The sequence below is a fragment of the Bos javanicus genome, chromosome 3 (assembly GCF_032452875.1).
Source record: "Bos javanicus breed banteng chromosome 3, ARS-OSU_banteng_1.0, whole genome shotgun sequence".
In the NCBI taxonomy this organism is placed as follows: Eukaryota; Metazoa; Chordata; class Mammalia; order Artiodactyla; family Bovidae; genus Bos; species Bos javanicus.
In genome coordinates, this window is record NC_083870.1 from 120,051,584 (window position 1) to 120,068,949 (window position 17,366).

Here is a 17,366-nt window from a genome sequence, read left to right on the forward strand (position 1 = left end):
AGTCTGAGCAAACTCGGAGATGGTGAAGGACGGGGAAGCCTGGTGTGCTGCAGTCCATGGGGTCGCAAAGAGTCGGACACGACTGAGCAACTGATCAACAAGAAAAAGAGGTGAGAGAGGTGGGGAGTAGCTTCTCCCCCTCAGAAGGAACACCTTGATGTCACAGCCGGTGACTCCTTGATCTGGGACTCAACAGCCTCAGGACCTATTGTCTAAGCTGCCCTGTCTGCAGCCCTCTGCTCTGGAGCCCTGGGACACTGAGACCTGCACCCCAACCTTGGCCACCCTGGCCTTGACCAGCTCGGCAGGCAGGCCCCCCACTATGCGCTCCAGAAGGTCTTGCTCACGGCCCAGGTGTTACCAGAAGCCCGGTCCCTATGGCTGACCTGGCTCCGGGCCCCAGGCCCCAGGTTTGAGGGGTTCTAGGTGATGGCTCGGCACCCTGGGGAGGCTGGCGGGAGGGAGCAGGTGGCTGACCATCACAGCCCTTTCTTTGGAGCTGAAAGGGGGTCACGTCATCCATGCTGCCTCGAGGAGCGAGGCTGAGAGGAGACCTAGCTGCCTGGGTTTCAGCTCCTGCTGGACGTGGGGACGCGGCCGCCGGAACCTTGGCACAGATAATGCCAGCGCCGTGGAAACAACAATCACAGCGCCCCCCCGAGCGCACACAGGCCCTGGCACCCACCAGCGCCCCAGCTCGGCCCACCCTGTCACCCCACCCCGCCCAGCCCCCTCTCCTTCGCCGACCACAACCCCTGTCCCCCTGGTGCTGATGCTGTCCGGGCGCTGGGGTGTCTGCCTGCACTGGGACCCCCGGCCCCCCTAGGGACAGGGCACAGACATGCTCAAGGAACCTCGAGTGGGCAGGGGACAGCCTGCTGCCAGGGTCAGGGAGTGGGGAGTGGGCCTCAAGGAGAGCCTGCCAGGGAGACCAGCGAGCAGAGTTGCTCTGGCTCCGGACCTGCTGACACCTGCCCCTCCCACTGGCACAGAGTCCGTGGTGTGACTGTGACCCCACACTGTTCTGACCCCGGGGTCCTGTGGTGTCACCATCACAGACGGTCCTGGGCTCCAGAGGGGACGGCCCTCCCCAGGGTCCAGCCCAGGCCTGCTCTCCACCGACGCCTCTGAGCCCTCACCAGGGTAACCTCCCTGGGCCAGGGGCCACAGCAGCACCCACCCGCCAGCACCCACCCGCCAGCACCGAGGCGACCTGGTGGAGGGAAGGGGCTTCCTGTGTAGCCTCGTGTCTCCTCCTGAGGCTCTGAGGAGGGGCCAGGACCTGGGCTTGTCGGGGACTTAGCACCTCGGCCCCTGCTGCGGGCACACGGGGGACAAAGACGGCGCCGTGGGGTGGGAACAGCAGGGCAGGGGCTGAGCCAAGGGGAGTCGGTTTCTCAGAGTCCGAAGGCCTCACAGGCCAGCAGCAGCCTCCGCTCCTTCTAGGAGCGTGTGCTCAACACTGAGGAATTCTGTGAATCTGTGGCTAAACCCTGGGGGTCTTGGAACCGACATGGGGACAGTATTTACACCACGGAAATGGGCAAACAGAGGGTGTGTGTGTGAGTGTATGTGTGTGAGAGTGTGTGTGTGTGTGTGCATGCCCAAGCAAGTGAGGGGCTAGTTTAGTGACAGGCCACTGCTCACCACCTGCGAGATTTAGAAAGTGGCCTCACTGAGACGCAGACAGAAACATCAGTTTCAGGGGTCCGGGTGACTTTCTCTCAGCACTGGGCTCGTGTCAGGAGGGCCCTCCGGGTAGCAGGAGGAGTCATCCTGCCCAAGGCCCCCACACCCCCAGCAAGGCCCTCCCGAGGCTCCGCCAGCCATGGCCCTTGTTCCCGGCCCATCTAGTTCCATGTCTGTGTCCCCACGGGAACGTCACCCCCAGGGCAGTGAGGGCCTCGGTCCAGCTCCCCAGGCCTGATGTTGGGGTTGCTGACCAGGGCCCTGCCTCTGACACCACATGTCCGAGCCACTCCTCCAATACACAGGCCCACAGCCGTGTCACCGCCTCCTGGCCACACCCATGTTCCCTTCTGTGGGCTCCCAGGCCCAGCCTCACTCTATTTGGAGCCCAGAACATTCTAGAATAGTGATGGGAAGTGGGGCCAATTTCTCTGAGGACTTGGGTGTTGAGAATGCACACGAGCTGCTGGTCAACAAGGGCCTTTGTGCAACTAGCAGGGTCTGTGTGGGCCGAGGAGGCTGTCAGGGGGGTCCCGATGGACCTTCCAGAACAGCAGTCCATTCCCTGAAACACACAGCAAGCCCAGCTAGCCAGGGTCCAGCCTTGCAGGCAGGAAGGCCAGGCTGGGTGAGGGCCTGTGGGGCTTTGCGGGGCTGGAGGGCCTGGCCTTGAAGGCATCCTCCCCACCACAGGCACTGGCCTGGGTTGAACAGTGTCCTCCCCAAATTCATGTCCACTGGAACCTAAGAATGCAACCTATGACTTTACAGAAATAGGGTCCCTGCTGTAACATCTTCTCCAGCCTCAAGGGGGCCAGACTGGACAGACCCCCACCCACATGGGGGCCAGGCTGGAGATATAAGAGAGCCAGGTCCTGGACAGGCCCTCTGCCTGGATGGGGGCAGTAGCTGGACAAGATCCCAGCTTCCCGGGGAGGACGCCCAGAAGTGCGTCCTGTATTAACAGGCCCCAGCGAGCTGGGCCCTGTTCCTGCTGCCTGCGGTGGCCACCCGCTCACTAACGCCCCTTCGCAGCTTCTGTGCCCCGACAGTGAGACCAAGGACCACCTCCCAGGTAAGCTCTCGGCACCCGAACCCTCACCTCAGCTCTGCTTCCGGGCAGCTGGTAGAGACAACACCATTCATGAGTCACTATGAGCCCCCGATGCACCTGGGTGCCATGCTCAACAGTGCCCCCTCACAGGCCTCTGCAACATGCCCCCGGGCGTCTGCAAAGACCCCCAGCCCAGAACCCCCTTCCACAGAGCCCAGTGGCACCCCAGGACACCCCCAGGACAGGACACCCCCAGCCACGCCCAAATCCTCAGCCCTCACAGCCCCGGGAGGCAGCCAGCATCTGCCCCGAGTGCTCCTCCCCTAGGGCAGACCCTCCCTCCAAGGCTGTGGACGACAGAGTTGTCCCCCGCCCACCTCCCCACCCCAGGGCTCCCCGTGCTCCTCCTACAACCTGAGGACCACTGGGCGCAGGTTCCACCACAGAGCTGCGGGCGGCAGCTCCAGGTGCAAGCTGCCTGCCGAGCCCGCCAACCACACAGTGTGGGGAGGACGCCAAATTTCCGCCTGACACCAGGCGTGGAGCTGGGCTCCCGATCAGCAGGAGGTGATCCAAACACTGGTTCCACTTCCGGGGTCCCAAACAAGCCTGCTGGTCCCCAGTGTGAGAAGCAAAGATGCCTGCTCTAGGGGTCGGGGCGGGGGGGGGTCTCCAGGTGGCAGCAACACCCTGCTTCTCAGTCTGGGTGGGGCTGAGTGCTTCCCAGAAGCACGTACTCTGTCCCCTCTCCCCGGGAGCACGCGCCCCGTCCCCTCTCCATGGGATCATGCTCCCTGTCCCCTCTCCCCGGGAGCATGCGGCCCATCCCCCCTCCCCGGGAGCAAGCCAACCATCCTCTCTCCCGGGGAGCACGTGCCCCGTCCCCTCTCCCCAGGAGCACGCTCCCAGGGAGCGTGGAGAAACGGGGAGATGAGAAATCAAGAACCTTGTGTCCTGGGCTGAAAAGTACCCTCCACAAATTCATGTCTCCCCTGAACCTCGGAATGGGAGAAACAGAGTCTCTGAAGATGTATGTGTTGTTGAAATGAGGTCACACTGGATTGGGGCGGCTCCTAAGTCCAGCGGTCAGTGTCCATACGAGGCCAACAAAGACCCAGACACGCAGGGGAGAAGCTTCATCAGGATGGAGCAGGGGGAGGGCGCGCAGGCGTGGCCGTCGTCGGAGGCCACCAGAGGCAGGAAGAGTCCTCATCCGGCACCGCCACCCGGAGCCCCGCCCTGTCAGCACCTTGGGTTTGAACTCTGGCCCCTACGACTGCGAGACAACATACTTCTGTGCTTTTAAGCCACCCGATTTGTGGCCTCTGTTCCTGCAGCCCCAGGAAACCGTGCACCTGTGGCCGAGGGGGCCCCGGGGTCGCGCAGTACTCACTGGTGGTGCTCCCCGACATCTGGATGATGCACTTGGACTCGCGGCTCATCTCCCGGGAGTTGAAGGGGCGGACGCGCACCGCCACCTTCACCGAGGCCCCGGCCATCTCTGCGGCCTCTGTGGGTCACTCCTGGCAGCGGTGGGAGCCCCGGCGAGCAGGGGAGACACCTTGGGGAAAAGGGAGACGTGAGTTAGAAACGGTTTCCAGAAAGGCGGAGCAGGCGTTTCTGGCAATGGGACCCTCTCTGGTCCAGCCCCCGTGACACCTACTCAGATGACCAGTCCAGGAGGAGGAGGGACAGAGCAGGCGGCTGCAGGCAAGAAAGGCCTTGAGTTTTAGGAAAGACAGTCAACGGGATGAGAGGAGCCTGAGAAAATGGCAGCCTAACAAGAAGCAGCTAATTCATTCCAGGACCCAGAAGGACTCCGGGTGCCTCTGGAGGTCACTGACTGAGTGGGACTCCCCAAGGCGACTTAGTGAAGTGCACATGGGGGAGCACCACTCGAAGAAAAGGGGGGTTGGCCACCTGAGAACCGGGCGAAAACCACCAAAAGGCAGGGCTTCGCTGGTAGCGCGGGGTGCCGGGACCGCAGCCGCCAGCGCAGGAGACCGCAGCCAACGTCCTCGCCCACAGCCTCAGAGGGAGCCAGCCTGCTGACTGACCCCTTGGTCCGGGACGCCCAGCCTCCAGACTCGGAGACAATACACTTCTGTTGTCTAAGCCCTCGGTCTGTGCTACTTTGTGACAGCAGCTGTTAGCTCCAGCAGAGTAATGAAGACCCCGAGACCCCCACCCCACCAGTGAACATCCAGGACACGCCCCACCCCAACCCCACCGCCCCCACCAGGCAGGAGGCCAGAGGGGACCCTCAGGGAGACTGAGGCTCTGTGCAGCCTGGGGCTTTGAGGACCAGCTGAAGGTGGATGTGAGGAACCCAGCGAGATGGCTGGCAAGGGGGACCCCAGCCTCCCGCTCCTGCTGTGGGGCTAGCGTGCTGGCTGCCAGGGGAGACTGAGCAGGATCACACCCTCTATCGAGATACACAGAGACTAAAACGAAGACGGGAGCGCAGTAGGAAGAGATGAAGCAGGAAAGTGTCAGTCGTGTCTGCCTCTCCGTGGACTGCAGTACCCCAGGCAAGAATACTGGAGTGGGTTACCATTTCCTCCTCCAGGGGATCGTCACGACCTGGGGATGGAACCCAGGTGTCCTGCATTGCAGACAGATTCTTTACCTTCTGAGCCACAAATTTTAAATGCTTTGTAATTCATATTCTTGGAAAGAAAGTTATTCATCCATGAGCAAGTAAAGGATACTATTTTTAAAAGGAACTTTCAATGAGTAAGAAAGAGGTCTTGGAAATTAAGAATATGAAAACAGAACCTTTAAAAGTAAATAAAAAGCTTGGAAATACAATTAAGTAATTTTCCACGTGAAAAGAGAAATGGAATTTGAGGATCAATGAAAAGAAACTATTAGAGAAATAATTCAAGAAAACTTCCCAGCATTGCCAGTCATGAGTCTCCAAATTCAGAGGCCTACCTACCCCACCTGCTATAAAAGGTCATAAACCACAGCAAATGGTGAACTTTCAAGAGTTGCGGGCTAAAGGGAAGATTCCACAGAGAAAGGCAGGCCACAGAGGAGGGAGCCTCAGAAGGGCACCACGGAGGAAGAAACACTTTCAGATTGCTGAGGGACAGCAGCAACATTCAGCCTAGAACTCTGACCTCAGGCAAACCACAGCCAGGGGAGGGTGAAAGGGAGACCCAGGAAGACTCTGGAAGAGGCGGGAGCCTGTGCTCCACATGTGGGAAGACGTGGGTGGGGTCCCAGCCAGAGGACGGTGAAGGGGTCCCAGGAGGGCCCTGGGGCTGCCTGGAGGGGGACACCCCCAGTCAGAGGGCAATGGAGGGGATCCACCTGGGGCCAAGACAGCGCTGCAAGGCTGGAGGGTCTCCCATGCAGAGAAGCGTCCATCCGAGGGTTTGATCAGAGATCAGTGATGAGCCCAGGCATCAGTCAGTCATTTCTGATAACGTCTTCTACAAGAAGGAGACTCTAGGCACTTCCCTCATGGTCCAGAGGGAAAGAGTCCGCCTTCCAGCGCAGGGGATGAGGGTTTGATCCCTGGTCAGAGAACTAAGATCTCACAGGCCACGTGGCAACTAAGCCCGAGCACCACAGCCAGAGGCTCTGTGAGCCCCAGCGAAAGATCCGCGTGATAAACGAAGATCCACATGTAGCATCCAAGACCCGACTCAGCAGATTAATAAATATTAAAACACACACACACACACACACAAGCAGAGTGCACTCGAGCAGCAGGAGAGACTATACCAGCCCCGCTGTTGTAAACAACACACTGCACTAATCAACACACAGGAAGCACGGCAGGAAGACGGGAGAGAGGTGTCGAGTGCCGAGGGGTCGCTGATGGCGCGGCGGTGCAGACAAGCTGACTGTCCCGGGGGGAGCTGAATGGAGCAGGCACACCAGGACACAGGGACTCCAGGGTCGGGGGCACGGGCGGGGCTGCTTCTCACGGAGAGCCCCCCAGCCCCCACGGAGCTTGATGCCGCGTCCACAATGTGTCACTTTGGTAATATTTTAGGAACAAACAAGAGAAAAGCCAGAAAGGAAACTGAGGTTTGGAGACCCATGGTGAGACCCGGCTCGGGGCCAACGCCTGAGGAAGGAGGGCGGGGGCACGGCCAGTGTCGGCCACCACCCCAGGTGTGAATGTGAAGCTGGCCGTCATGTCCACTTGCGGTCACACTCACACAGAGCAGGCAGTCCTCCCGGGGACGCGGGCCCCGAGCAGGCTCCTATCTCGGTCTGTGCCAGCTCGACAGGGCTGACCCTCCCTGGGCTGGACGCCCGCAGGCAGGAGGTGAGTAGACGGAGCAGCGTCCGAGACCCGGATGAGGGGGGAGGGCAGGCAGGAGGGGCTTGGTCTCCAGGCTGAAGAGGCGGGGACCCGGGCAGAAGCAAGGCCTGTGTGTGGCGGGGGGCCCACCTGATGCCCCACCCTTCCCCTTTAGGAGGGTGGCCCGCAGGCATCCACCTGTGCACCCGACTCCCAGGAGCGGGCACCGGGGCAGGGCAGGGCCTGCACACAGGGCACCTGCTTTCTCCCATCACCCCCCTTCCCAGGGGGCCCTGGAGCCCATCAAGGACAAGTGAGCTCTGTCCAGGACGCAGGCTGAGGCCCACTCCCCTCCACGGCATGGTCAGGGGAGCGGCCTGGGGCCCTGAAAGGCCAGGAGACGGGGTGTGGTGAGGCATCACCCCCGTTCCAAGGCAGCAGCACACGGGGCCGAGTGTCCCTGTGGACAGCAGCCCAGTCACTGGCACGGGGCCAGCCCGTGACGCTGGGCACACAGAGCCTCAGCCCCGCCTGGCAGAAAGGCAAAATCCACGGGAACCAAGTGTGCCCCAAGGCTCGGCCTCTACAGAGCTGTTTCACCTCCTTCCGAGCTCCTCGAGCCCCAACAGTGCCCCTACCCCAGGAGTCCCTGAGGGAGGCCAGTGCCCAGAGGCTAGTGCTCGGGTGCCAGTGCTCAGAGCTGCCCCCAGGCAGCCTCAGCAGCGCAGAAGGAAGAGGGTCGGGCAGCCTGGGGCCAGCCGCCAGCCCGCGTGAGACCTAGCACAAGCGTCCTCACCTGCAACAGGGGCAGTGACCAGCTGGGTTCTCTGCAAGTGAGAACGACCCCCACGTGGCCGGGCCTTTAAGTCACCAACAGGGCAAGGGCATTCACAGCAGTCTGTCCGTGCGCACCCTCCCCTGGGCTCCCGCAGGCGGCCACGACTTTGTGTGATCTCCAAGCCAGTAGGAAAGGAGGCGATTTACTCAGCAAACCAAAAGGGTGGAGTAGACTGCCCTAACCAACAGGACAGATGTCTGCACAATGCCGCCTGTCCTAACTCGCGTAGATCCCGGGGTCGAGTCCCGAGGCCACGCCCAGGGTGGAATCATGTCACAGTGATTCGGCGCAGGCCTGGGGTTGGGGCCAGTCCCAGTCCTGCCTTTATCTCAGCTGTGTGACTCAGCCCCTGGGCCTCGGTTTACCCATCTGCACCATGACCAGGTTGAGGAGGTTGACCCCAAAGTGATCCCACTCTGGGGTCCCAGACCTCCAGGGAGAGTGACTTCCCCAGGGCTGCAGGGAGAGGCCGTGGCCAAGTCACTTGGAATAAGCCAAATGGGGAACAGCTTCCCTAATGGGGAAAAAAATGCATGATTTTTCATGCATTATTAAAATGTAGACAAATCACTTAGCACAAGGCCTGGCATATGGAAGGAATGAAATAGAAAGCTGATACAAATTTCTAGTAAGTAGGAGCTTTTCTTTTCCCAGGGCTGCAGGGCAGCAGCCGATGCCATCGGGGACTCGGGGCTGAGGAGTGGCTCCCGGGAAAGGGGAGGGGGCCGGCTACGGAAAGCGAGCTACTGGTCATGGCAACGGCCAGGAGCTCCAGGAAACAGGCAGCTCGGAGTTCTGGGGGCTCCTCCTCCTCGCTGTTGTTCAGTCGTTCAGTTGCCGGGGCTCCCCTACTACTGTCTGAAATGAACTTGATGCCCGTTAAGTCCTGAGCCTCCTGTCACCAGAGGCATCCAAGTAGGGCAGAGGCCTGGGGTCTCTTTCAGACCCTCCCACACTGAGGGTCTGTGACACCTCTGCTTCTGAAAAGATCTGCTTCAGCCTCCCCTGTAATCATCACTCTCTGGACAGTCTGACAAAAAGACCCCCTTCCAGGGTGGGGGGCGCCTCTGTGCACGGACCCAGGACCAAGAGCAGGAGGGGCTGCAGAAACCCAGGTGCCCCTCTCTGTACAGACAGGGGAGGGTATGGGCAGGGCTGGGGTCAATCTTGCAAACTCCCAGGGCCAGCTCCTCCGTGCCCCAGGACTCCCCAGAACAGGCTGGACAGGAGCAGGACTGTCCTCTCAGGCGACATAGCTCATCCAAGGCTACAGGGAGACGAGAAAGTACCAGGCCAGCCAACAACCAAGGCCGAAAGCTCAGGACATGAGCAAAAGCCCAGGCGATGGGGGCCGAATTCGGGGGCTGGACTCACGCCAGCTCCACCCTGCAGCCCCTTCCGGCCACCTGCGCGCCTCCATCCACACACCACGGATGTTTTCTCAACACTCTCACCTGCTTATGTCCATGGATGGCCATCCAGCGTGGACTGGAAGGCGTACCTCTCTGAGAATGCATGTTGCCTTACGCGGGAAAATCTCTGCACTTTTGAAACTGAGAAAAGTCTTAGGACATTCTGGGTGGAGTGGGAAGAGTACAACAGCTGGTGAATTCCTAGTGAGGATGCAAATCAGGATGAGGATTCTAACGCACATTCAGCAAGAGGCCCTATGCCTGAGACGTAAAGGCTGGGTCCTTTGAATACGTGATCCCAAGTCCTCAAACAGGTGATAATTAGAAACAGATGTTCAATTTGATAATGCAAAATTTTCAGCTCTCCCCAGATTTAGCTATATTCATTCAGTGCAATTCCAATAAGCAAAATATTCCAACAGGATTTTCAGTGACATCTGGCAAGAGTTTGGAAGAGAGTTTTGAAAGAGAAGAAAGAGGGGAGCACGCCCTACCAGCTATCATATTTACTCTAAAGCTGCAGTAGTTCCCAAAGTCTAGTGGTGTCGTGAGGAGAGAGGAAAGTGGGAAAAATGAAGCTGGGCCACAGACACACACACAGACAAACCCAAAATCCAACAGTGATAAAGCAGCGTCGCACGATGGGATAAAGTCAGTATCAGACAACTGGCTAAAGAAAGAGAGCTTGACCTTAGTCTGGGAAAGCATTTACAAGAACACACCGGAGACCCTGCTCATGGCCCTGGGGGGAGACCCGTGCACAGACATCAAACAGGAAAAGCAAAGCAGGGCTTGTGCGTCCAGGTCGGGGAACGCTGGAGGAAGACGCTGGTTCCCTCCTCCGCCTCCGGCCCGCCCACCCGGCGTTCACAGTGGGAGGAGCTGCACACAGTTTTTGAATCTGCTTGAAGGAATCCAAGAGCTACAGAAGTCACGCAGACTGGCGGGCGGAGATTCCAGGGATGCGGCTGCTGTGGGGCAGGGGACGACTTCCCCAGCACATTCTCCCCCAGCGCTTTGCATTCCAGTCACAGGCACGAGGCTGGGAGTCCAGAGTCTTCCCACGCAGAGAGCCGTTGCTGAGGGATGGAGAACCTGCAGAGCTTTTTGGTTGAAAAAAACAACACTTAAGAGGCCAAGATCCCAGGAGAAAGAAGCAGAGACTTAAATGGAGCAAATGGTCAGTTCTCCCCTTAAGACACTTGCCAAACTCCAAAGGCAGGAAAGGGCGGAAGTTTCGAACTCAAGCAGAAAGCCTCTGGAAATCAATGAGAATTCTCCCATGGTCTCAGGTGCCAAGGAGACAGAGGTCAGAGTTCAGGTCCCCTGGGAAAAGGGGCCTCAGCAACCACACCAGGACCTGATCTGAAAACCCTGACAGGCACAGACTGTACAAGCAGGGCAGAGCCACAGGTGGGATTGTTCCACCTCCTTGAGACCCACGGGCTGAAGCACGCCAGGCCTCCCTGTCCTCCACCGTTTTCTGGAGCTTGCTCAAATCCATGTCCATCAAGTCGGTGATGCCACACAACCATCTCATCTTCTGTCATCCCTTCTCCTCCTGCCCTCAATCTTTCCCAGCATCAGGGTCTTTTCCAATGAGTCAGTTCTTCACATCAGGTGGCCAAAGGATTGGAGCTTCAGCTTCAGCAACAGTCCTTCCAATGGATATTCAGGGTTGATTTTCTTTAGGATTGACTGGTTGGCTCTCTTTGCAGTCCAGAGTCTTGTCCAGCACCACAATCAGGAAGCATCAATTCTTCAGTGCTCAGCCTTCTTAATGGTCCAACTTCCACCTCCCTACATGAGTACTGGAGAAACCACAGCTTTGATTTGACAGACCTTTGTCGGCAAAGTAACGTCTCTGCTTTTCAATGTGCTGTCTAGGTTGGTTACAGCTTTCCTTTCAAGCAGCAAGTGTCTTTTAATTTCGTGGCTACAGTCACCATGCTCAGTGGTGTTTTGGAGCCCAAGAAAATAAAATCTGTCACTGTTTCCACTTTTTCTCCATCTATTTGCTATGAAGTGATGGGATCAGATGCCACGATCTTAGTTTCTTGAATGTTGAGTTTTAAACCAGCTTTTTCGCTCTCCTCTTCCACCCTCATCAAGAGGCTCTTTAGTTGCTCTTCACTTTCTGCCATAAGAGTGGTGTCATCTGCATATCTGAGGTTGTTGATGTTTCTCCTGGCAATCTTGATTCCAGCTTGTGATTCATTCAGCCTGGCATTACCTGTGATGTACTCTGCATACAAATTAAATAAGCAAGGTGACAATATACAGCCTTGATGTACTCCTTTCCCAGCTGAGAACTAGTCCATTGTTCCATGACTGGTTCTAATTGTTGCTTCTTGACCTGCATACAGGTTTCTCAGGAGGCAGGTAATGCTATGCTATGCTATGCTAAGTCGCTTCAGTCGTGTCCGACTCTGTGCGACCCCATAGACGGCAGCCCACCAGGCTCCGCCGTCCCTGGGATTCTCCAGGCAAGAACACTGGAGTGGGTTGCCATTTCCTTCTCCAATGCATGAAAGAGAAAAGTGAAAGTGAAGTCGCTCAGTCGTGTCTGACTCTTAGCAACCCCATGGACTGCAGCCTACCAGGCTCCTTCGTCCATGGGATTTTCCAGGCAAGAGTACTGGAGTGGGGTGCCAGGTAAGGTGGTCAGGTATCCATCTCTTTAAGAATTTTCCAAATTTGTTGTGCTCCACACAGTCAAAGACTTTAGTGTAGTCAATAAAGCAGAAATAGATGTTTTCCTAAAATTCCCTTGCTTTTTCTATGAACCATCGGATATTGGTCATTTGATCATTGGCTCCTCTGCCTTTTCTAAATCTAGCTTGTACATCTGGAATTTCTCAGTTCAAGAACTGTTGAAGCCTAGCTTGAAGGATTTTGAGCATTACCTTGCTAGCATATGAAATGAGTACAATTGTGCAGTAGTTTGAATATTCTTTGGCATTGCCTTTCTTTGAAATTGGAATGAAAACTGACCTTTTCCAGTCCCGTGGCCATTGCTGAGTTTTCCATATTTGCTGGCATATTGAGTGCAGCACTTTCAGAGCATCATGTTTTAGGATTTGAAATAGCTCAGCTGGAATTTCATCACCTCCACTAGCTTTGTTTGTAGTAATGTTTCCTAAGGCCCACTTGATTTACACTCCAGGATGTCTGAATCAAGGTGAGTGATCACACCATCGTGGTTATTTTGGTCGTGAAGATCTTTTTTGTACAGTTCTTCTGTGTATTCTTGCCACCTCTTCTTAATATCTTCTGCTTCTGTTAGGTCCATACCATTTCTGTCCTTTATCGAGCCCATCTTTGCATGAAATGTTCCTTTGGTATCTCCAGTTTTCTTGAAGAGGTCTATAGTTTTTCCCATTCTATTGTTTTCCTCTTTTTTTTTTTTTTTGCATTGTTCACTTAAGAAGGCTTTCTTATCTCTCCTTGCTATTCTCTGGAACTCTACATTCAGTTGGGTATATCTTTCCCTTTTCTCCTTTGCATTTGCTTCTCTTCTTTTCTCAACTATTTGTAAGGCCTCCACAAACAACATTTTGCCTTCTTACATTTCTTTTTCTTTGGGATAGTTTTGGTCGCTGCCTCCTGTACGATGTTGCTAACCTCCGTCCATAGTCCTTCCTACTTTACCTCCAGACAGTGAATTAAAAAGCAGAGACATCCCTTTGCTGACAAAGTTCTGTGTAGCCAAAGCTATGGTTTTTTCCAGTAGTCATGTACAGATGTGAGAGCTGAACCAACCATAAAGAAGGCTGAGCACCAAAGAATTGATGCTTTTGAATTGTGGTGCTGGAGAAGACCCTTGAGAGTCCCTTGGACTGCAAGGAGATCAAACCAATCAATCCTAAAAGAAATCAACCTTGAATATTCATTGGAAGGACTCATACTGAAGCTAAAGCTCCAGTGTTTCAGCACCTGATGAGAGGAACTGACTCACTGGAAGATTCTGATGCTGGGAAAGATTGAAGGCAAAAGGGGAAGGGGGTAGTAGAGGATAAGATGATTAGGTCGTATCAACGACTTGATGGACATGAATCTGGGCAAACTCAGGAGATGGTGGAGGACAGGGGAGCCTTCTGTGCTGCAGTCCATGGGGTCACAAAGAGTCAGACGTGACTTAATGACTGAACAACAACAGCTATTTCACTGGCATTTCAGGAGGGAGAGAAGATAAATTAGAAATGACGAACCAAACACTAAATTCTATATAATTCTATTTACATAACTTCTAAAACAGGCCAAAAATGAGCAGAATAAGCACGTTATTTAGCAATACAGAGCTAAATAGCAACAGTAACAACAAAACAGCTAAAGGGAGTTGAAAGTGGTTGGGCACAGAGAGCAAAAACTGCTGATTTTCAAAATGAATCTTGTAGGTATATTTGACTCTTCTAAATGATGTTCATATTTAACCTAAAAATTATTTTTAAAATAATTATCAAGTGGTTCAGGGAAAGTGGGAGAGACAGAAAGCTAGCTCACCTTGGTTGGCAAGTGCCATGTGCGTGAAAACAAAAATTGGTTTTGTTCATTAAGATTATTATTTCAAAACTGATGGGGGGAAAGGTGAATGAAAGACTCCCATATCTGGCAGTACGATGGATGAGATATCCTCCCATTAGAAATCACCATTAAATTGGGGATATATAACAAGCATCAGAATAAAAGAAGGGAATTCTGGAAAAGGGGAAAAAGGAAAGGAGCTGAAACGAATGTGGGGAGCCCATTCCACCAGCTCACCCAGGAGGAAGATGCAGCAGAAAGGCAGAGAAGTGGGTGTCACCTGCTCACCCAGGAGGAAGACGCAGCAGAAAGGCAGAGGAGTGGGTTTCACCTGCTGAGTGGGGGATGGGAGGCGTGACCTCAAAGACAGGCAGTCAGAAGTGGAACCAAGTGTCACAAAAATCTGGATCCTCTGGAACTCGGGGAAAGCCACTGGCCATCAGAGGGACGTGGGAATTGGTCTGAATGGCCCTCAGCTCCTGGTGGTGAGAAAGCCAGTGCTTCTGAGAATTTGAGGCCACAGACCTGAACTCACACAGGTTTGGGTCTAAAATTCACAAAGCCCCTGTGATCAGGGAAGCCCAGGGTTGAGACGTTAGCTCACAGTAGTCTCAGATGTTTGCACCCAAAGTATCTCACAAAAGCAGACACAAACCCCCCTTGAGAAGAGCTTCCTCCCCTAGGTGCCCCAATATTCCCAGAGACGAAGATCAGCTACATGGGTGCTCACGGTGGCACACCACCCAACACCTGAGATGAACTTCACCACTAGAGTCAGGGGGAAAATGCAAAGAAAACGTTATATCCTCAAGGATCTCAGAGGCTGCAGCTGTCAGATTCAGATCACAGTGAGTGCACGTAAAGTGTTCACAGCAATAGCGGGAGGGAAAGAATGCAGCAAAATATGGGGTGAACCACGCAGAACTTAAAACATGTAACCCTTTAAATTTTAAAGTTTAGCTGACATTAATCAGCAAATGAAATGGAGCTGAACAGGGAATTAATGAACTGGAAAATGTCCGGAAGAAAATTACCCAGAATGGTCCCAAAGAGACAAAATGATGAAACCAGAAAACCAAGGTTAGAGGCCATGCCACATGGAACAGTTCGTAATCCATCATGGCAGGAGGTTTAATGCACCTCTCACCACTGACAGACCATGCAGACAGGTAATAACAAGCACGGAGATGATTCGAACAACACAACAATCATGAACTGATGAAAACCTGTGCTCTCTCTTGCCCTCAAAAATTAGAGAAACATTCTTTTCTAAAACATAGGGAACATTTACAATGTTTTACCATGCGGACTCTGTATCGAATGGATCGTGTAATTTGAATAGAATAAAATTAAAAAATCAATAAAAGATCATTAAAAATCCATGTTAGGAAATTTTTTAAAATAAACTTCTTTTTTAAAAACGTTTCTGGCCATGACACGAGACATGCCAGATCTTAGTTTACCGACCAGGAATCAAACCGACGCCTCCTGCAGTGGAAGCGTCAAGTCTTAACCAGCGAACCACCAGGGAAGTCCCAACATCCAAATAACCAACACACAAAAGAAAAAACCACTGCAGAGTTACAAATAAACTCAGTCGTAAATGATCATGCACATACTACCAGCAAAACCGACAGCAGTTCCATACCCAGCCATGGCGGAGTTGTCAGGACCACGCTCAGCCTCCCACTGTAAACAACTAGCAAACTGGACCCAGCAGATGCAAATCACTGTTTTTAGACGTGGCAGAAAGGCAGGGAAACACATGGGGATGAGCCCTACCATCGCCAGATCTGCCCAGAGGCGACTTACAGACCTCAGGCACGGGCAGGGGGCGCTTGAACAGCTCAGCAACTTTGATGAGTTGAGGAGATGAAGGTCAGAGTTTGGGTGGGTGGCAGCAGCTGGAATGTGTGGCTCAGAGTCTGGAAAGGAAAGCATTACTTGGTAACAGAGCTCCAGAAATCTTCTAGGGATTCACTTGTCTCACTACCGCTGGTGTTTAGTCGGCCAGTCCTGTCTGACTCTTTGCGACCCCATGGACTGTAGGCTGCCAGGCTGCTCTGTCCATGGGATTTCCCAGGAGAGGGTTGCCATTTCCTTCTCCAGGGGATCTTTCCAACCCAGGGATTGAACCTGCATCTCCTGCATTGGCAGGCAGATATATTAGCGCTGAGCCACGAGGGGAACGTGTAGACCACGTCCATGCCCAAGCGGTCCAAGCAAAGAAGACTGAATAATTCCCAAAGCTCAAAATCAGCAGACATCTGTGCTCCCACCAGTCAGAATACAATTCTTGTGATCCCTCCACCCCAGATTCCCAGCCACTCAGCAGACACCCCAAATAAATCAAGTTTATTCTGGGCTTAACTATCCCTGGAGTGACATCTACCCAAAAGTAATTCTAGAAAAGCTGAAAATCAGGCCTTGAAGGGTCAAATAAGTCTTCAAACAATTTAACTGCCTAACAAAACAAAGCCAACATTCTTCACAGAAGAAAGCATAACTCAGATGCTCCACAATGTAGAAATGGCCCGAATTCAATTTTAAAAATGACTCCACACATGCCAAGTCGCAGGAGATGACTACACACACCAAGATGCAGGAGAAGATGATCTATAACTAGGAGAAAAATTCAGTAGGAATTTTTCTATAACCATTAAAGAAATAGATTCAAAAGTTTAAAATTGTAACCACCAAAAGAAAATCAGAAAACTCAGATACTTTTATAAGGGAGTTCTACCATACATACAAAAAAAAAAAAAAAACCCAGATATTTCCAATCTTATACAAGCTGTGTAGGAGAACAAGAAAAAGAAGGGAAACAGAAGGAGAAAAATTCTATCCCTAACTCATGCACTGAGGCTAAAACGACCTTGGTATCAAATGAGAGACAGAAAATTTAAGAAATTAAGATTTAGACCAATGTCCCTGATGAACATAAGATACAAAAGTTCAAAATCTAGCAAGAAAGTCAAACAGAAAACAAAAAAGATAATGTGATAGGTTTATTTCAGGAATACCAGTATGGTGATATAATGGCTTAACATTAGGATAGCTATTAATAAAATTCACCACATGTCAGATTAAAGAGGAAAATAGGTCAAGTGAAGTTCTTCATAGATACTGAAGAAGCACGCAAGAATTTTCAAAACCCATTTACGATAAAACTCTTGGCAATGTGAGGATAAAAGAAAACTTTAATCTTATAATGTGTGCGTGCCAAGTTGCTTCAGTTGTGTCTGCCTATGCGACCCCATGGACTTAGCCCACCAGGCTCCTCTGTGCAAAGGATTCTCCAGGCAAGAATACTGGAATGGGTTGACATGCCCTCCTCCAGGGGGTCTTCCCGACCCAGGGGTTGAACTTGGGTCTTCTGTATTGGCAGGTGGGTTCTTTACCACTGAGCCACTAGGGAAGCCAATCTCATGATATGCATCTACTAAAAATCTACCCAAATACCATACTTAACACTGAAATATTGGGGACACTTTCTTTAAATTCAGGAACGAGTTCAGGATGCCTACTGTTACCACTTTTGTGTAAGATTGTAGCAGAGGTTCTTGCCCGAGTGATAAGGCAGGA

General features: G+C 53.3%; 1 protein-coding gene across 23 annotated transcripts in view; it reads right to left on the reverse strand.

Moving 5' to 3' along the window:
* Nucleotides 1-17,366, reverse strand: part of KIF1A (kinesin family member 1A) — an 87,054-nt gene that overhangs the window by 62,443 nt on the left and 7,245 nt on the right. For all 23 annotated transcript variants that reach the window (XM_061412874.1, XM_061412876.1, XM_061412873.1 and 20 more), the window contains exon 2: nucleotides 4,137-4,304. In XM_061412874.1, the coding sequence (XP_061268858.1) occupies nucleotides 4,137-4,242 (106 nt within the window). In that variant the 5' untranslated portion in view covers nucleotides 4,243-4,304. The remainder of the gene's footprint in view (nucleotides 1-4,136; nucleotides 4,305-17,366) is intronic.